At 37.1% G+C, this 21,841-nt stretch overlaps 1 protein-coding gene across 3 annotated transcripts in view; it reads right to left on the reverse strand.

The window, feature by feature from the left end:
• The window catches only part of LOC107669639 (potassium voltage-gated channel subfamily D member 3-like), a 125,842-nt gene that overhangs the window by 27,771 nt on the left and 76,230 nt on the right, over positions 1-21,841 (reverse strand). For all 3 annotated transcript variants that reach the window (XM_016461961.1, XM_016461960.1, XM_016461959.1), the window contains exon 2: positions 3,367-3,535. In XM_016461961.1, the coding sequence (XP_016317447.1) occupies positions 3,367-3,535 (169 nt within the window). The remainder of the gene's footprint in view (positions 1-3,366; positions 3,536-21,841) is intronic.

Raw genomic sequence — 21,841 nt, forward strand, 5'->3', positions numbered from 1 at the left:
CTCCAGCATGGTCTTGTCAGTTATCTCTCCTTATTCTCAACCTGTGATCAGTCAAATATGACTCCTGCAGCTCTTGTTGGATGCAGAGTTGCCAAGTCCGCGTTTTTTCCACAGAATTGGGCTACTTTTAAACTGTTGCCATGGGTTGATTTTCCCAAGTAGGTTAAAGGTTTGAAATATTGCATGAATTACATTTGACTGAAATGCTTGTATTGAAACATTTTGCATTCTACCTATGATAAAACTTTCATGGACTTCTACATTAACTGTTCCCTCCTGGTGGAATGACCTGCCCAGCTCAATCCAAGCAGCTGAGTCCTTAATATTTTCAAGAAACGGCTGAAAACACATCTCTTTCATCTTCATTTGACCCTCTAACTCTAGCACTCTCTATTCTAATGCTACTTCTAATTTTATCTGCTTGTTTTTTTTTATTAAAAAACTTGACACTCTAACATTTGCGCACTCTATTTTATTTATATTCTAATGGCCAATCCATCATTTTTTGGGGGGAATTTTTATTTCATTATTTATTGCACTCTCAGAAAAAAAGTTATATAGATTTGGAATGACATTTAGGGTGAGTAAATTAGGAAAAACTCTAAAAAAAAAAAACGCAGTCACTGGGGCAGTGCCCTTTCAACAGGTACTAATATGCAATAATATTTTGACATCATTTACTCACCTTCAAGGCATTCCAAACCTATATGGCTGACTTTCTTTTGTAGACACATAGTTGTTTGAATTGTAATTTGGACATTTGGAGCCTTGTGGGTTTAAATCTGGCCCAGATTGTGACCCAAAAATGTAATTGCTGATGTTGTTATTATTGTGATGCTATTATAGGTCAGTAAATGTTTGCAAAGACCTCGAAGTCCTGCCATAACAATTAGTAGATGGTAATAGTAAACATATATAAATGCACTTCTAACACCCCCACATGTGCATATTTTGTTTAACTGCTGCACATGATTAGGAGAGCTAATTCAGTTCTTCAGTTCATCACATACGGATTGGGATGAATCTAGAGTGCATCCAGTAATATGAGATCTGTAATATTAAAGTTTGAGGATGTTTCAGTAATAATGGTCTAGTGACTTGGTTTATTAATACTGATACATGGTTTTGGTGCAGTACCATGCTGTTTTTTTGGCTACTGGACGACAGGTGAGAAGGACGAAGGTCACCTCCCAAAAGTGACTGCTGAAATAAACAAACCCCTCCCCACAGGTATCGTCTGGGCGAGCTATTTGTGGAAGGACTGTCATTAGGATGAACATCCCTTCTGGCTCTCTTTCCCTCTCCATGTCTTTCTCTGTCTCTCTCACATGTCCTTTGGACAGTAAGCACAGCTGTTCCTGTGGTGGAGGTTAACTCGGGGCTCGAGGCAGGTTTGTGCACTTAGGCCACTCTTTTATTAGTTAACCATGGGATGTGTTTAAACACCCACCCACACACACAGAACACATTTTTTAAGATGGTCCTAAGAGGTTTGGTCGCATCTGGCAGCTTTAGTTTGGACTTGAAACTGAACTCACATCCCCTGCATCTGTGCAGAGAAAAGGACAGAAAATGTTTGGCGATGGATATTTCACATTAAAACTCCGTTTAGGCTGATCCAAGCTGAGATAATGTGCAGACCGGGCACTGCGGCAATGGGAATGCAAAGAATTCTGGGTAATAATCTGCCATACTGGATAAAGTTTAAATGAATACTAAGTAAAATGCTAAAGCCACTGGGAATCTTGCCTGCGGAGACAATGTGGCCCTGTAAGCCCAGCCAAAACCTTAGCATACATTAATTCCTCATTAGCATATATTAAATCCATGACTGTGAGCATAACATACCGCTGAGTGCAGGAGCTGACGCCTCTCTCTCTCTCCACACACGCGGGATGTCATAGGAGTTGGCTTGGTGTTGTTTTTCTGTGATCAAGCTAATCTCCAGTAACATTCGCAATTATTAGCATAGCAAAAGCAAGCTGAGAGGCCCGTGGTGATTTAACAGATAATTACGCCCAAACTAAATAACCTTCAGAGAGAGATATAGAGACGTTTCGGAGGAGGACAGGGAGGGATGGAGTGATAGATGGATAGACGCAGGGCATGTAACCCTGCTGGGATCTCATTCAGAGTCTAGACTCAATCTTTTGACGCCATGCTGCCATTAAACGAGTGACAGGTCATCCCTTCATTCCCCTGGGGAGAAAAGAAAGGCTTAATTTAACATTAAGGCTGTTTGTTTGAGGTGTTATTTCGTACGAGGACGGAAAAGTATGGCGGAGTAGTACTATTATCCTTCATGCACCCGGAAACAAACAAGTTTAATAACCTTATTCATCAGACAAGGGAAAAGAGCAGTAATATGGCTGAGTGAATATCAACTGAGAAAAGACAAAAAGAGCTATAAAACACCGGTGGTAAGACAACAGGCGATTGCGAGAGAAGACATTCCCCTACAACCCGCCATAGCTGCTCAGACTATCAAAGCTATAAAAGTAGATTTGGGATTTTCTGTGAGGGATTATGTATTTTATTGTGAAGCAGGTATAAGAACATCAGTGTCCTGGCAACAATAAAAAAAAAGGCCTTGGTAGTACCATTATATTTTTGATCTACCTTGGTAAATACCATAGTAAATGAATATGGTAATCATTCAGTACCATGCGGATATACACTAGCGTGCAAAATTTTTGGGTTGGTATGATTTTTTCAAATGTTTTTGGAAGAGGTCTCCTGTATTTAAATTGGTGATGTTGTGAAATATTATTACAATTTAAAATAAATTATCTATTGTAATATCTTTTATAATGCAATTTATTTCTGAGATGGCAAAGCTGAATTTTCAGCAGCAATTACTGCAGCCTTCAGTGTCACATGATCCTTCAAAAATTATTCTAATATGCTGATTTGCTTCTTATTGTTTTCAGTGTTGAAAGCAGGGGGTTTTTGTGGAGATTCTTTGATGAATAGAAAGTTCAAAATGTTTTTAATGTCACTTTTGATCGATTTAATGTATCCGTCCTTAGTGACCCCAAACATTTGAATGGTAGTGTATTTTAGAGTGTCATAGCATTACCGTCTGATACTATCACTTTACCATGCCGCCACAGGGGAATGACATCTGTCACCTGATTTTACCCACAAACCCCATGTAATTTCTCCGTCCTAGACTAGTAGCTTTCAAAACTGCTCTCGGGACCCTAAGACAATCACTTATCTTTATTTAATCATAAGATGGAAAAGGATATGATGTAATTTAACAGGAGCATTACTCCGAGGTAAACATTAGTGACCTGCTTCTCAGCCAAAGCAGTTTCGGTCAGAGGAATCAATGCCCCTCAGGGAGTTTTGAGCCCCACTGACCTGAACTTTCTGAGCCCGACGCTTGTCAGCTCTCTGGTTCTGATGGTAGATGCGGCTGAAGTTGGAAACAATGACGGGAACAGGCAGAGCGATGACCAACACCCCACTGAGAGAACAGATGGAGCCAAAGACCTTTCCTGCTATGGTCTTAGGGACCATGTCTCCGTACCTGCAGAGAAAGAGCAAGAAATAGAGACATTAGTCACTGAAATATGCACAAGCGGCTTTTACACATGTTCTTTCTTGTTTAACAGCCTAGCAGCAATAAAAAAACGGACAGATACATGATATCACACCTACACAACTGTAGCTCCTCATACTAATTATATTCCATCTGTTTGTATTATTGCATTCCTCCAAATGTAATGAATAATCACAAACTCTGACTAAATATATTCATATGGTTTTACTGAAGATTGGCACTTCCACATGCCACCTAATTAGTGTGATACTGACATTAGAGGTGCCAGATTTTAAATGCAATGAATTATTATTGAAACAGGAGGTGACAGAGGCGTGAGTGGGATGATGCTTTTATTGGAATATCCATTTGTTTAAAGAGCCATTAGTCTGCAAAGCTGTTTGTTTGGAAAGTCCTTTATTTTGACAATGATTTGGAAAGTCTTTTATTTACTAAACGATTTGTTTGGAGAGTATTGAAAATGGTTTGTTTGGAGAAAGTTTGTTTTGAGAGTTTGTTTTTTTTATTTAGTAAGCCATTGTTTGGAAAGTCTTTTTATTTAGAGATCAATTTGTTTGGGAAGTGTTTTATTTCAAAAGCTATTTGTTTGGAACGTTATTTAATTTGAAAGCTGTTTGTGTGCAGAGTCATTTGTTTGTCAGCTGAATTGTTCTGTCTGTCCCAAAGCCATTTGTTTACAAACAAAATCTTTGTCTAATGAGAGTGGAGTATAGATGGATAACATGTCCTTCAAGATGAGGCCAATATTATCAGCATGCTGTGAACCTCTTTTAAAAATGGGATGAACTGAACGGAACAGGAGCAAAAGCAAGCAGAGAATGAAAAAGTCATTTAAGATGTTTAAATTAGAGCATTTAAATCCCTCAATCCAATGCTCTGGCTACTCCAAGGACATCAAATACAATTCGATACAGTTATTTAAAATGAAAATACAATTACACGCACCACTGTAGATCTTCCTCAGCTAGTGTGATGGCCTGCCATCTGAATTAAGGCAGTGAGGAGTGGATGGACGTTTTTTTTTTTAAGATAAGAAAGTGGCTGACCAAATATCTATTCAAACAAATTGGATGGTTCAAGGTGGCTTTAGCAAAAAGGAAGACATTAATTCAAAAAGCTACAGACTGGATACTGACAGAATACTGCCACAAAGCGAACAAGAAAATAAGACAGACGCCTGGTGGAATGGAAACAATGTAAACCATAATTTACATATATTCATTGTTTTAAATGCATATGTACAAATGCTCAGAATTAAAACAGTTTTCTTTTCAGCTAATCCAAGTCCATGCAGTGACTACCAGTGAGGATTTAATTAACAATGGATAATCCTGTTCCTTCATTAAATTAATTTGGTGCAAGTGAGGCACAATTCAAACAAACACAATCAAAAAACATGCAGCCAGCCGAGAATTTGTAAAGAGACACTAAAGGTGGAATTTAAATGTCTCAAATAATAAGAATAGCTCATTAGGGGGCAATGCTGTTGTGGGTTGTTAAAGTAGTGAAGGAGATATTCAGGGTTCAATACAAGTTAAGCTCAAATGACAATGAAATGGGAGTGAATTGAGGGCATTTTTGGAGGATTTTAAAAGCAGAAATGTGAAGCTTACAATTTGGTAAAATCTAACATTAAGATTCTTATATAAATTATTCTTCTGTATATTATTTGAGCTGTAAAGACATTCTTGGCATTTTTATGGACATTTTAGAAGTTATGCTGCCATAGCAAGTTGTAAATTAAACATTTATACAAAATAATCTCAACATAGTAATTGTTTACATTATGTGGATTTACTATTAAAACAATATTTTAACCTCACATATTGGCCCCATTTATTTCCACTGTAACTGACTTACTGTTAACCCAGATTTTTTGCTTTTTTAAAGAAAAGGAGGGACAAGCCTAAATAAATTTTTGTGGTTATCAACATTATGCCACAAGTGATGTTGATTGAATATAACTCGAATTGAACTTGGAATATCCCTTTACATAAGGGTGCTACTGTACACATTCACATAAAAGCCCTCCAGTCTGACAGTTGAACAGGTTAATCGCTGTAGGCTGATGAGGAATGATTCAAATAACTCTTTGTCAACACTAGGACAAAGAAAAGGCTTATTCACAAATCTGTGCCATTATTTGTCTTATTTTTGGAGGCTCATTTAACACTTTCCCAAACTAATTTCAAGAGTCGATTAGAGTGTCATTCTAAGAGGACTGGACCGTGCCCACGTGGGAATATTTCTGAGCGAGAGATCTCGCAGTGTGTTATATAATCTAAACTAATTTACACTTTACATATGCAATATAGAAGAACACAATACAATATGGAACACAGAGATGATACACACAAAAAAGACACCACTAAACACCCAGCAGGATAGAGGGCTTAACAGCGCTGACTACACAAACTATAGGCCAAACAAAAGCTCCCTCTGGACTGAGTTAAGGATTACGGCTTACTTCTAAATGGCCCCATGTATTCTCATTCTGCTTTGATCTAAGAAGACGAATGTGTGTGCCTGTGTGCCTAGTACTTTTCCAAATTATCAGGAAGTGTATTTTGGACCTGAACAACCTGGAGCGAATCACTGTTTGAGAGAAGAATCGCACCTGAACGGTGTGTTTACCCCAAAAGACAAAAGCCGTAATTGCTTGAAATGGTGTCTGTATGAAATATTCAAAAGCTGGGATTGGGTACGTTAACACAGACAGCAAAATTCAGTTTTTATTTCAGTAGCATATTTTTTAACATAAATAAATGTCATATTAAAGTAGTTAATTTTGAATTTCATTGCTCAGAAATAATATCACAGAGAACTGCATTTCAAAGAGGCATTTGTAATTCAGCTAAATGAGAAAATTGGTTAAGGGTTTCAATGCTTTTGCAAGCCATTGTGTATGAGTGCATATGCTCAAAGCAAATGCGCTTTGATGTGAAAAATAGACGTGCAGGCTCTCGCGGCTGATGCGCTTGTGTACGCCGTTCCTTCCATGTCTCGCTTAATACAGACGCTTCAAGCAGGGCCGCATTAAGACCGCACTGGGCCCCGGGGCTATGACTTACTGCAGGGCCCCCCATCACAATAATGATATATATATACGGTATTTATACAAATACTTCAGCTAAAATAATGTTTTTTTTTTAATAATGTCTAAGTTAATACTTGTTCAAAACAATCACTTTAGCAAAGTTTGTACTATTTTCTGCTTATTTTGAAAAATAAAAGTATTATTTTTTTTTCCAAGCCTACTTGAAAAACTTAAAGCACTGAATAATAAATATATTGTACAAAGAAAATGTGCAAATAGACTGAATAGTCTTCACTGTATAAAAAAAATATAAAAAGGAAACAGTATAAACCATTTGTTTTAAACCCTGCTTAAAACGCCTTGAAATGATAAGCTTAGACTACATCATGACGCGCTTCAATCAACGATTGATATATTTCTTCCGGATTATCTCCCAAACCTTAAATGAATATAGTTTGTTCAAACACAAAAAACAATATAAATCCAATTAGTAATCAAACTAACCTAAAATCTGTGTGGACGATGACACTGTTTTTATCTGCTCCGTGTGCCTTTTTCACTTGCTGTTCCAACAACTTCCACTCCATCATCAGCTTTAGTAAAATAACCTGATAGCTGTCATGTTTTTTATGTTGTTTGTATTTGAAGTTTTTCGTTTTTTGAGCCCCTCTCTCTTTTAGAATTGCTGACATTTTTACTTAGTGAATGTTGTTCTTTGCGGGACCATTTCCAGATTACTCCAGAACAAATTTAATAGAGGTGAATGCAGACATACTGGGCAGTAATCACCTGATAGATACGTACGCATATCGTTCAAAAGTCAAAGTAAATAAGTGGGGGGCGTGGTGGCTTTGGCGATCTGCGCTCCAGTCAATCTACTCCACAGCCAATCACGGGCCCCCTCCTTGCTCGGGCCCCGGGTCTTCAGCCCCGCCTAGCCCAATGGTTAAAACGGCCCTGGCTTCAAGTATTTGAGGTTTCTGATTAGGCCATTGCAAGAGTTTTAATGGTGTTTGTAATCAAGGCTTTGACCTTTATTCATTCAGCTGAATCTTAAATGGATAAATTAGACGATAAGATGCTCAGCCATGTATTGATTGTAATCAAAATGCAGTATGCAGAATACTAGCTCACGCACATAGAAAAACTCTCTTTAAAACTCTCACATGTAATGTTTTTTTTTTTCCTGCTTTCTCTACATTCCTCTCTGATCCTTAAGTGTATCCACCTACTGAGGTTTATACCATATCTGCATATCTGCTTATCTATTTATTCTACACCTTCCTATCTGCTTCGGATCTGACTGAAAGTGGAATATTAATGGAAGAGTGAAAACAAAAGAGAGAAACAAATGAGTGTTGGTTGTTTTGACTGTCAGAGCAAAGGCATCCACACGCTACACTGAGCTAGATGTTTGTTCAGAGAGTTCACTGAAGTTTTCTTTCATTTATAGAGCTAATAAGGAGCTCTGCTCTTCTTGACATCAGGGGACTGATTCAAACCCAACTCTGGATCACAGAGAAGTAGCTCACATTATAGCTTATTGTGTCTGTATAAATAAAAACAATAATAGGGTTTGGTCCAGACTCCAGCTGGTAGATGCCATAACTACACCATTATGGGGGCACAAAGGTAACGGTGTACAGTACACTGATGGAATATTATTATTTTTTTGTAGGCAATATATTAATTGCAAACATTATGTTGTAGTAGACATTGTGCCATATATAAAAACACTACTGTTAAAAACCTTGCAGTCGGCAAGCTCTTTTTCTCTCTAATGCTCACCAAGGCTGCATTTATTTGATGAAAAATACAGTAAAATAGTAATATTATGAAATAATATTAAAAATGAGCTGTTTTCCATTTCAATATATTTTACAATATACTGAAATGGAAAAAATGATGCAAAGATGAATTTCTTAGCACAAATTATGCCAGTCTTCAGCGTCACATGATTCTTCAGAAATCATTCTAATGTGCTGATTTGATGCTTAATATTTTTGTGAAAACTGTGTTATTTTTCAGGATTATTTGATGAATAGAAAGAATAGCATTTATTTAAAAATAGAAATTAGGCTAGGTGCAACACTCTTGAAGAAATACAGCTTTATGGTTAAATATATATGCGATGTGTCGGCCATTATCCACGAAAATAGAAATTATTTGTAATATTATAAATGACCTGCTGTCACTTTTTACCAGTTAAAAAAAATGTACAGACCCCAAACTTTTGAACTCTATTGGATTTGGTCTTTATTGATCTTTATATTGTTGGTGTCATCAGGACTGTCATTTCCAGGGTGAATAATCCAATGGTCATTTATGGCTCAGGTAAAAAAAAAAAAAAACACCTGCACCTCCCCCTGCTGAGTAACAGCCAAGGACGGCTCCCTCCAGCTATTATAGACCTCATTGGTCTCCCTGTGTGTATTACAGTGTTTAAGATGCAGAAATCAGCATTTAAACACCCAGGTGAAGGAGAGTGTCTTTATAACAAAGTTACAGCAGCCACATTATTCATGATTTTGAACTGAAGCCAATGATAGTGCAGCAAAAAGGACAGATTTAGAACAAACGAGTGAGTGAGAGTGCAAAAACATATAATGCTGAACACTTGAACTTACACAAGCTGTTCATATCTATAGATTTGTTCATTGCCCTTGAAACAGTCAGTCCATGAAGCTGCATATAGCATATCAAAGGAGAAACCAGAGGATTGTGGAACAAATCTGATGCCAAACTCTCTGTTTTAGAGTCTCCGGGATCTGTTGCAGCTGTCATAAAGGACAGAATCTGAACGTCACATGGCGTTAGCGTCTCTTTAACGTATGCAGTCGCATACAGTTTCTGTTATGCTTGACGACTGCTTGATTCGACTGCTTTTATTGCCGCTGCGACTCCACTGGCGTGGTAATGAAGAGAGGGATGTCTTTAGCATGGAGAGCGTGTCAATAGCCTTTTAGCGCTGCGGGCCACAGACTCACAGTTAGCGAGCGGTGCAGTGTTACACAACACGCAAACTCCCAAACCCAAACTCTCATCCCACTCACATCTCAAGCTCTGTCCCATCCTCCTCAATCCTTTCTTTCCCTCTTCCCACCCCCTCACGCTTTCAGATCCGCCTCCCACGGTGAGTCGGTGTGACCCGCTTGGAGCCACGATTCCCTCCGAAATTCACGAGCCCCAGTGATGTCTGAAACAACAATTCGACGGCAGATTAGCTCAGTTCATTCACCAGCAAATCTGCTGTATGAGCACAGAAGGATTCCACTGAATAAACTGAATTCATACCAATCGCCTCTACGTAAACAACCTCCGCTTTTGTGAGGAATTGGACCAGCTGCGGGGCTTCACATGCATTATTGAGCTTTTGAGCAAGAGTCTGTAGTAGGGTTGTTGTCACGATACCAATATTTCAGCAGTTGATACCAAAAACAGTGAAATTTTATGATTTTCTGTGTTTTCAGAGGCTGCTTTCATTGTCTTTAGGCCTAAATGTTGTGTTCTGGACTCATACGTGAGTGTGAGTGGTTTTCTCTTTCTCTCATCAGTATTGTTCTCGATTAATGTAAACAACATAATGGGCAGTAGCAGGTCATTAAGCTGCATTTACACCGCAAGGCTCGTTGCACAGATCCAATATTTTGACACGTATTGGACTTTTGTGTTGCGCTTGTTTGTATTCACTTCAGGCACATTACCTGGCCGCTTGTAGGCAATTGAAAGTCTGTCAGACATATATATATTTTGAAGTATAATTATTATTAATAGAGAAATAAGTCTACAAACAATTTTGTGAAAAATAATGCTCTCTGTTTTTTTTTTAACGGCAACATTCAAAACTGCCTTGGAATTATATATATGTATTTTATTATAGATATAAATTGTGTATTTAATGAATTAAAAATCCTTATCTTCAAAGCCAGTTATTTAACATCAATATGTTGTCTTTATAATATTATGCTTAATACTTTCATATATAAAGTTTTATTCTGTGTGAAAAAATAAGTACCTGCTTTTATGTTTTAGGAAGGGGCCCCTTACAAGGGGACCATGTTTGAGGATCCTTGGCGTCAGAAAGTTCTCAAAAAAATCCCTGCACAAATACTGAATTCATTCAGTGCTCGGTATTAACAAAGTTTGGGCTCAGGCCTGACAGACTCATCATGTTGATACTCTGGCTAAAGGGATCTAAACCCTAAGGTAGCTCACACACCAGAAATTTACACTTGCCACCTGCTCAGATCCAGTAAAGTGTCAGTGTCTGGGGCGATTGGCTTCATTTCAGACGTGCACACATATACACACACTCTAACATTTGGCATAGATTCAGCCACAAACATTCCTGAAGGATTCATCAGCTCATCTGAATTCCACCGCCCGCTTAAGTTTTGAAGTTTGTAAGTAGGTTGCTGAAGAAACTAGGCCACTCCTCCTCCACCACCGCGCTCCAGACATGATTTTTCTTCCTTCTCTGTCCTCAGTCGAGGAGACCTACCACCCCAGTTTTTAATCACCCCATTACACAAATACACACATAAACACTCTCAATCTACTCCAGATGTGACATCCTGGAAAATGGAAAATGTCTGCAATACAGGATGAGAAAAAAAAACACCTGTACACAGCTGAATACACATTCCACATGAAACTTTGACCTGTTACTCAACCCTGTATCCTCTTTATCAGTATTTTTGCCTTATTTCCCAGTAAAAATATCGATTTATTTATTTTTCATATTATATTATATTGATTTTATTATTTTTTCCCCCCTAATTTTAAGTCAAATCACATTTATTTATATAGTGCTTTACACAATATGGATTGTTTAAGAAGCTTCACATAATAAACAAGAAAATAGCAGTATTAATGCTGAAATGAATACAATTTCAGCTGTAAAGCAGCTCTAAAAAGACAGTAGAGTCATTATTTAGCTCAATTTAGTTAATTTTTGTTTTAGTAACATTGTGAATATTACAAAGTTTATTTATGAAGCAAACTCCGTTCAACTATAAAGCAGCTCTACAGAAGATAATATTGACATTTTCAGCTCAAGTTAGTTAAGTGTTAATTAAGTTTAGTTCAATAATAGTTTTTATAAAAGCAAGCGGGTCATTCCGTGTCAACTCAACCAGAGGTCCCCAGCTCAAATTTTGGATTTTGTGAAATTTTAGTTCTTAAGAAAGATAAACATGTATAGTGAGGAAAGCCAAAATATTAAATGTTGTGGATTAATATTTACTGAGTAGTCCACTAATTTTTAGGGGGACTTTTCAAGTTTTTTTCCTCCAAAGTTTGCATGCCTATAACTCAGGAAGTTTTAAGCATAAGGATAATGTCCTTTTAGATATTGGGTCTTAACAAACTTTCCTTTTGACATCTTAATTTTTAAGGCCCTGTATGGTTCAGTTCCAGAGATACTGGGATCTAAATATGGCTCCAGGAGTAAATTGTTAAATCATTCTGAAGTAATTTTTACCTCCGTGTAATTTGGCTCTGAATCTCAGGTGAAAATAGTCATTTTGACCCCCCTCCTCAAAATAGTGGATTACTCCGTAAATACACATCCATGACATTTAATATTTTGGCTTTCCTCACTAAACATGTTTATATTTATTCAGAAAAATATTAACAAAATCAAAAATTTAAGCCGGGGAAGTTTCTAAAATTTGGTTGATTTGACACAGAATGACCTAAGCTTAATTCCACAATAAGTAGACCTATAGAAGGCAATAGTGTCGTTATTCAGCTCAAGTCAGTTCAATGATGATTCAGTTCATTAAGTGTCGATGATGCAGAGCTCATTAATTCTAAAACAAAAATTCAGTTTGACTATAAAGCAGCTCTACTGACAATTGTTATTATCCAGCTCCATCTTTAAAGTTTTGTTCTCATCTAATTTAACTCTGATCTTAAGCAAATCTCTGTAAATTTGGTTATGCATGAAACAAGGAAAAAATAAGGATGTCTGATATTATTTTAATAAAAAAAACAACTGTAAAAGATTTTTCTAAGTTGTATATAAAGGTTATTGGATAACGTTTACAAAACAGTACTAGCTATTTCAGTTTTTCTTCAAATTTCACATTTAATTGCATTGCTTGCTTCTTGTGAAATTTACTAGCAATTTGTGGCAATTGTCTCTTCTTTTACTGTATGCATGCATGCCTGAAAATGGACATTCTCTCCGTCGTTTTTGTCATCTATCCCGTTCCAGTTCTGAGGTGAGAACCTCACCCATATCATCAATACTCATCTCCAAATGGTCAATCTAATCAAGGCTACCACACCCTCCTCTCCTGACGGCAGCACCTGTGTCTTATCAAATGCAGTTGCGTCACAGTCCCGATCTGCAGTATCATGACTAATTCATTCGTCTTCTTTCACTCAGCTAAATAATGCTGCCCTCTGAACCCATGCCGTTTCTTTTTGGCGAGGGATCGGTTACACACGCAGGTCTCAGTAAAATGATACAAGGTCCAGCAAACACTGGAAAGGAAGCTAATATCCGAGGACACGCATTTTCGGGCCAGTCAGAATGGAGATGTGGGTTAACGCAGGAATCACCAGAGCGATGTGCAGCGCTAATTGATCTTTGACCCAGGCAGGAGCGCAGCATCACCCGGCTCTAAGCCAGTGATCGAATTTACTGATTGGCTTTTAATGAAACCACAGACAGTCATCGATCCTAATCAAAGCAGCTTCAGTTACTGCTACAGATATGCAGTTAGCGCACTGGCGCACACCTGATGCTTCTCTTTGTTTCGCAGCAGATTTCAGCGCTCTTAAACTGGCATGTAATTGGTGATGACAGCCACCTGTCATCTGCCAGAGTCTTATCAGCGGTCAGTCAGATTGCACTTATTCACAGCAGGGTTGGCCATTTTACGACATTGTGCACCTTCATGCATATTTGAAAAACTGGCAGGCTCAATGGAACTAACACCGGGTCTCAATAACACGATCCAAAATCGGCCAGGCCCGCAGAATTAAACGTGTCCGAGGCTGATGATGTCATGGCGGAAGGTTTTAGCACCGCAGTTGTCCTGTTCCTGTGCCGAAATACGACATGGGAACATGAATAAACTAGATGTGTATTTCCTGAAGAAAATACTGTTTGCAAGGCTGAGACAGAACACAGACCAATGCTTGGTTCAGGAAGTATTTTCCATTCATTTTCTCCACAGGGGGTTTCAACAGATGTGAACCAAACCAACCAACTCTGGGATGAATCACAACATTGCAAACTTTGATTTGAAGCAAAAAAGTATTTAAAAATCTGAGAAAGGTACAGTTGTACAGTTAGTCTTTTTTGAGGCAGTGAACTATGTATTCTATGGAGCATTGCGAAAGATGTAATTGAATCAAATGGTACACAACCAATGGTATAATACAAAAGTGTTGACCCCAAGTCATAGTATAAAATACAATATATCTGAAGCTTATTGCAAAATGTAAGTAAGTAAATATGTTGTTTAGAGAAGAGTAGAGAAACTGACATGAATCACAATAATTTATGGGAAGGACAGTAGCTGCTAGACTTATAATTTTAATTATTATTCGGAAATAGCTTTTATTATTTTTATTACTACTTTTCATATAGAATTAGCTTTTAATTATTTTTATTTCTCATTTTAATGCTAGTGTAATTTTGAATATTCTGTGTTATTGTCATTTGCTTTAGTTTTTTTTTTTTAAATATTACTATTTAGATTTATTTTTTATTTAAATTTGAGTTTTCTTCAGTTTTTAATTATATTTCCAATTAATAATTTTAGTGCTTCCACTTATTTCAGTTAGCTGCCAAGGCAACATTTCAAATTTTTGTTTACATTTTTCATCTAATGTTTATTTTTTATTTTATTTCTGCTTTAATTTTTAATTAACAACTGTTTAAATACTTTTAGTTAATGATAATATCCCTGCTTGAATCTACTTTACTATCGCTAAACCTTGGAGCTCATGGTAGATCTGTCTTGAAAGTTTTATTGTGGGTAAGTTTGCATAATTTGAAAGTTTCAAAAGAGTACTATTCATTTCTTTTTGCATCAGACTGTCTTAATGAGGAAGAACGTACTTGGAGCACCTTTAACTTCAAACCTCAAACCAGGATGTTTGAGGAATGGCCTTTTATGTGCTCCATAAAGGGAGTTTGTAGAGGAGAGGTGCCTTTTGGTGGTGTACTGCAAGATACATATCCCACTTACATAGTGTCGCAGCCTCTCAATGTGGCATGATACATTTGGTGAATTTGAATATGCAAATTTTTAACAATGCAATTAGTTGCCAAGGTGACAGAATAAGACTGAAGGAAGACTGTTGTGTTATGCTCTCAGAAGCGGAAGTATATTAGAAACATTTGTCTCTCTCTTTGATCTTCTACCTCTGCTTGAGACATTAACCGTGAAAGAAACGGGGGCAGAGGAATGCTCTCCGTCTCCCGTTTTCCTTAAAGACAATTTCTCTTGACATCTGGAATCATTACCATGACTCCGATACCCAGGGTCTCAAACACCGGGGCCAATCAATACGTGTCTCCATGGTGACTTAAACCGTAGGGGCCTCAGCTGAAACCTGCTCATTCGTCTCATTACGCCAACCATCATCCATATGATGGCCTGTTTCATTCACTCATTCTTACTTTGATGTGTCTGTGTCCACAGGCATTCGTCTACACGTGTGTGTTTAAAGTAGTCAAAGGTACAGCAGATGCCCCGTTAATGGATTCTCATCGATCAGAACGGAAAACGTTCCAACGTTCGCAAGCTGGCACCTGATGTCCTTTTATCTGTGTCTGTCTTTCTCCTCGTTCTTATCCAAGTCTGTCTGTCTCCCTCTCTGTCAGCTCACCTATAGTCAGCCTACACCCTGGGTTTCCTTCGCTCGGGAAGAACTGTCTCTGTACGAGTGTGTTTTTTGTCTTTCTACTTCTATATTGACTACATTAAGCGGAAGGTGTTGATCTAGATGAATCATGGGGCTTCATGAATACTGTAACATTGAGGATACATAAAAAAGGGCTGCGAAGGGTGTATACACCATTTCCAACGTACATCTTAGGATTTATTTAAAACAAACTCGACTTGAGAATGTCCATGCAGCCAACTTACTGGTGTCTGCATTTTAATGTCTTTAATGCCTCAAAAATGCACTTTTCAGTCAGAAGTGAAAGGCTGCTATTGACCGTTTTACATATTTAACTGTGCGGTCAACAGCATCTTTCTTTCTTTTTTCTTATTTTCTAATCTTAAAAAAAAAGACTTTATCTAATAATAGTGTAGAGAGACAACTCCTGGGTCAAGTTGCCCAATTTCCTAAAATATTTACCATTACCGAATTATGATGGTGATTTATTTTTTTAATCTTATTTAATTTATTTATTTTTTAATTTTGCCAAAGTACTTATGCGTGGAAGCCTGTTTCCACCACTGATTAAAAAAATAAAAAAGTTAATTCCTAGTTTACATATTGCAATTCAGACTATTTTTCCCTCAGAATTGTGAGGTATAAACTCGCAATTGTGAATTATAAAGTCAGAATTGCAAGGTATAAATGGGCAGTTCTGACTTTTTTTAGAATTGCACGATTTAAACTCGCAGTTGTGAGTTATGAATTTGTTGTTGTCTGATATAAACTCGCAATTCTGAGAAATAAAGTTGTAATTGTGACTTCTTTGTCAGAATTGTGAGATATAAACTTGCAATTCTGAGAACAAAGCAGTCTTTTTTCCCCCCTCAGAATTGGACTTTATAATTCGCAATTGCATTTGCGAGAAAAAAAGCTTAGTTTTTATCTCACAATTTTTTTTATATCATGCAATTCTGAAAAAAAGGTCAGAATCTCAATTCTGAGAAAAAAAGTCAGAATTGAAAAAGATCTTGCAATTGCGAGAAAAAAGTCCGAACTGTGAGATAAAAAGTTGCAAGTACCTTTTTTGTATTTATGTTTTTTTTATTCAGTGGTGGAAATGGGCTTCCATACTTATGTCAATCCAACACCCCCCCAATAAATGTATATAATAACAAAAATGCATGTTATCTAATAATAGTGGAGATGGTCAACTTCAAAGTCAAGTGATCCAAAATAGTGGACATCTTCATGATGTTTGACTGTGAAATGACAATGGGAACCAGTTAAACCCTGGTTTCTCACACTAATCACCAATAACCACAAGTTTCATGTATGAGACCCTGCGAGTCTGTGATGAAGGGAGAGAAAATCTGTCTCTGTTCATCCTTTTAAAGATCATTCACAATGTTATTTTTTCTGTTCCAATACCTCTTCCAGGCTTGTGTGTGACTGAAAGCTAATCAATTGGACAAGGAGTCTCTTGAACACACAAACACATCCACTTTTTCCCCTCTCTGCCCTCTGTTCATTGATGTCCCTGTCTGTGATCCCGACTGATAGAGAGAGACAGGAAGAAAGAAAGAGAAAGAGGGAGCATGAATGTGGTTTTAATAATGCAACAAAGAGCAGCCACACCTGTGGCGTAGAGGCCACAGCAGGATCAGAGCCCAGTGAGGAGCCACTCTTGTGTGTAAAAAAAAAAACTCCTCCCTCATAAAACTGACCTTCAGAAGCCCAGCAGAACACATACCTGAGACGTCAAATGCAAACACAGTTCGCTGATGCTATTTGTGAATATACATACTGTACAATCATAAATAACACATTACAGTAAAGTCCCATTCATTAACATTACTTAATTGCATTAGCATTGAACTAACAATGACTACGTTTACATGGACATCAGTAATCGAATTATTTACCTTATTCTAAATTAGCCAATATTATGATTATGGTGTTTACATGAGTTGTTTTTAGAATATTCCTTTCATGTTCCCGTTTTACATGTTATAGTACATAGTTCGATTAATGACACACGTCATTATGTCCCACGTGACGCCATCCGACGTCCCCTCCGCAGTTTCACGTATAAACATAGTTCGTCTTCGTTATGATGCCATGTACAGTTTTGGGTGTTTCATTTTTAATTTTATGAAAACTTCAAGTGCAGTTGATTATTTGTACGTGCATACAGACGATGGCGGTGTTGAAGCTCTTTTATTTGCCGTCAAACGGTTGAGCACTGCCGTGTGTGTATCCTGTCGCAAAATGCGGCGTGTGTGTGTATCCTGTCACAAAATGCACGACGACGGTAATAATGTGATTAAGGTGTGTACATGTCTATACTGCACTTCAGTAATGCGACTAAAATAGGAATACTCCACATTAATTTGATTTCTGTTTACTTCGAATATGACTTTAGCCGGATTAAGGTAATCAAAAATCTCTGTTTACATGGTAGATTCTTAATCAGAGTATTCTCTTAATCGGATTATTGTTGTCCATGTAAACGTACTCATTGAATGTTACAATGAATATGAACAATGGTAGTGTATACAAGATTATGCATTAAATTTTTTACATTGTCTACCTCTGGTATTTTAACATTGCAAAAATCCTGAGGAAAGCTGTTTGAAATGGTAATTATTTCTGCAGGTTTGTTTGATGACACTAGTGCTTTAGAAATTATTCTACACCTATAATGGACAAGAACTGTTGATTCTGATGACTGGGTGGGATGTGACCCAGACAGATTTGTGTTTTAAGTTAAGTGTAATATGAAAAATGTCTAGTGCCATTAGCGTTCCATCAGTCCTCTATCATTGACTACAGCTCTTCACACTGTACTAGTTCAGCAGTTGATCTCATCTGCAGTGTTCTAGTACGACAATGTGAGTGCCGAAGAAAAAACTGACACGTATATCATGGTAGGGACTTTCATTTGTTTTTTTTTTCATAATTATTTTTGCAATTTTTTTTTTTTTTTTAACATCACAGCTACAAGTAGCCCTACGGAAACATTTAAAAAAAAAAAATTGAATTAAGCCATAATTTAGTCTATTTATTAAAGCCAACCAAAATGGCATTAGCAAACTTTGTTGTTTTTATAATGTGACATTTCAGTGATATTTAGTGTGAATTAATCTAGGACAGGACTTTATTTTGTCTTGTAAAGTCTCTATATTATGGTTATTGGAAGGGAGCAGTTGAAAAATATATGGTTTTGTGATTTTAGCCAAAAAGGAAACTTGTCTTAGAGGTTGAGCAAGTTATTTTGATTTTGATAAACTTTTTATATTTCAAATAATGTATAATGGTGATTTGTTTAAGACCAGTAATGTGTATAAGGAAAGTAAACACAATTTTGTCAATGTAGATGATTTCAGACTATCATTGTGGGGAAATTTGGTTCACACAAAGACCACCAAACCTGACCCATGCTGTAATCAACGCACTTTCTAATTACTGACAGCCTGAGCCCTTAACAAACTATAAACTATATAGATGGAAAACCCAAAAATACACACAACCTGACTGTAGACAGGTATTGAGAGTACAGCTCTGTAATTAAACAGCAACCTGCTGTCAAAACATTTCAGCATCACGACTTGAAACCCAAGAGACTGAATGTGTGAGTGTGTTTGTCCTGTCTCTGTGTCTGTCCTGGTGTGGTGCATTCAGACAAGTGTCAGTGTGTCCTTTCTTTCTCGCTTTCTTTCTGTCTGGATATTGACCGTCTATGGAAAGTACAGTGAGCAGTAAATAATTTAGCCACTGTCTTCTCTGAGAATCAGGGCGTACGAACGGGAAACATCAAAAGATGAGAGTGAGGAAGCAATTTTAAGTCAGTTTTCTTTAGAAAAGTGCTATAGTTAACTCACTTTTTCTGTTATGTTGTTCACTAGCATCTAAATAAAACGCAAACTCCAACTGTAACTGTAAAAACTATTTTTTGAAGTTGTAAATAATAATAATAATAATAAACAGATTATTTCATTATGTTTTACAAGAAAATAGTATTTCAGTCTTTCTACTTAAAATTTCAAATCTAATTCAGTGTGTCCCTAGTAAAATATATTTAAAATACATTTATTTCATACTAAGTATGGTTCAAATCTATAAACATTAACTTGCATATCGCTTGAGACTTACTGATTTAAAAATATAATTAAACTTTATTTGGAGTACTGCTTGTGCACAATGTACATTTCTTAATATTAAGCTTAAAATGTGTTTTAATGTCACTATTGATGAGGATTGTATATATTTGTAATATACTTAGCATGAGATAAATACATTTCAAATGCATTGTAGTATATTATTTTTCACTAGAGATTATTTGCCATTTCTTTGTAATTATTTGTGAAATTTACCAGCAATTACTGAGTGTTTTCAAATTTTATTTTTTTTAGTAAATCCTACACTTTAACATAACACAAAAATATACTGGGATCATCCTGAAGTTGTAACAAGCTGGGGTGGGTCACTTGAGTATTTTTTTATATCTAAATGTAGAAATATTAAGAATTATATTTGTACTTATTAAAGCTGGCTACCTAGTTTTAATAAAAAAAAAAAAAAAAGTGTTTAAATTATTTTTACAAATTATTCCTTTAATGATACTTTTTTTGTTGTGATTTTGTGCCCCAAAAAACAGAATCTTGCTTTTATATCTTTCCAACCATAACCCAGAAACTAGTGCTATCTGTACTGGTTGCTGCACCAAATTAAGTCAATGGCATATAATTCATGTGAATCATGATTTAAAACATCACAGACAGCGTGTGCAAATGAACAACACTATCATTGGGTTCAGTTCATTCACAGAATTCCCCCTTAATGTCCTCCTACAGTACTAAAGAGGTGCCCTGGAAAAACAAAGCTTATTTTATGGTGAAAGGTGAGAGCAAAGGGGGGAAAAAAGAAGAGTCCAGCAACACTTCCAGCACGTTCGCTTTATGTCAAGAGGTTGGAAATCTAGTGACGGGGAGTCGATACCAGCAGCTGTAAATAACTTTGCCATTTCCTCTTTCTATCTATATCTTTCTTTCTCCATCTCTCTCGCTTTCTCTCTCTCCTCTCAACCTTCTTTTGAGAGATCCATTAACATGCGGGACAAAGAGCAGAATGTTCCTGTGGAATGTAATGACATTGAAGTGAGAGTCTGAAGCTAAAACTAGCAGCTCTTAAGGTTCATGAGGCCCAGGTGGGAACTAAAACACTGTTCGGATTCGGCTCTTTACAGAGAAACGAGACAAATGTGTGTCAAAACTAGAGCCCGATTATCGGCCGATATGAGCCTGTCGCCGATATATCGGTATCGGTGAATATGCCGCCGATATGAACATTTTTTTTTACAGAAGATGTAACGTAGCAGATTGAAAAGTTAGTATCTTTCTGCAGTCCAATAGACGGCAGTGTGGTGGTGGTTTGAGTCTGTTGAATAGTGATTTAACGCTACGTTGTCACCTAGTTGGAGAGACTCAATGCTAAGTAAATAAACAACAATGTCCCCGTCTTTTACTCTCACAATGAGCTTATCATATTCGTTTGCTACATTAGTAGGGCCCTATCGGTCTTTTTTTACTCTTTTTACTCCCTAATATCATCGGCCCCCAAAAAAACCCATATCGGTCGGGCTCTAGTCAAAACTCCACATCTCGCTGGTCTTTTACTAATGTGTTTGGAGCAGAGGAAGTTTAATGTTTCCTGCAAGAGGAAAAAAGTCTGAAAGCAAAGCACGTTATCATCAGCTGGAAACTCAAAATACTAGCCATTTCCATTGTCTTAAAAAAACAAACAAACAAACAATTTTACTCTCTCTCTCAGGTTTTTAATCTGTTTAATCCTTTTTTATATTTTGTGAGCAGCTGCATCCAGGTGATATTTCTATGAAGCGATTTCAGTCGACTCAGAATAGATTACTGCTGACATCTAACCGAAATGTGTTGGCTAATTCAGTTGAGGGCGGGCCTGGCAGCGGACCAGATTCACACAGGACCGCAGAGCCGGGACAGATCGGGACATTAAGAGAATCTGATAGAACCTGTCCTTATTAACCCAGCAGCTGAAAGGGAGCAGTGGAAGCTGTTTTCCAGGATTTTCATGAAAAAAATCTGCTAGCCGACCACCTAGTGTTGTCAAAAGACCCGGTATTTCGGTACCAAGTTGGTACTAAAAAAATGAAAACGTTACGGTACCAGGTTTTCTTAAGTACCGGTGGTACCGAGTACCCGGTCAACCCGGTTCTTGATGCGCTAAACGAAGCTATCCTCTTCCAGTGTTGCCAAGTCCGCGGTTTTCCCGCAGAATTGGACTGCTTTAACACTGTTGCCGCAGGTTGTTTTTCATGTCCGCGGGTTGAAAAACGACCCCATTAACGT

This window comes from Sinocyclocheilus anshuiensis, unplaced genomic scaffold, assembly GCF_001515605.1.
Source record: "Sinocyclocheilus anshuiensis isolate Anshui unplaced genomic scaffold, SAMN03320099.WGS_v1.1 scaffold80, whole genome shotgun sequence".
Taxonomy (NCBI): Eukaryota; Metazoa; Chordata; class Actinopteri; order Cypriniformes; family Cyprinidae; genus Sinocyclocheilus; species Sinocyclocheilus anshuiensis.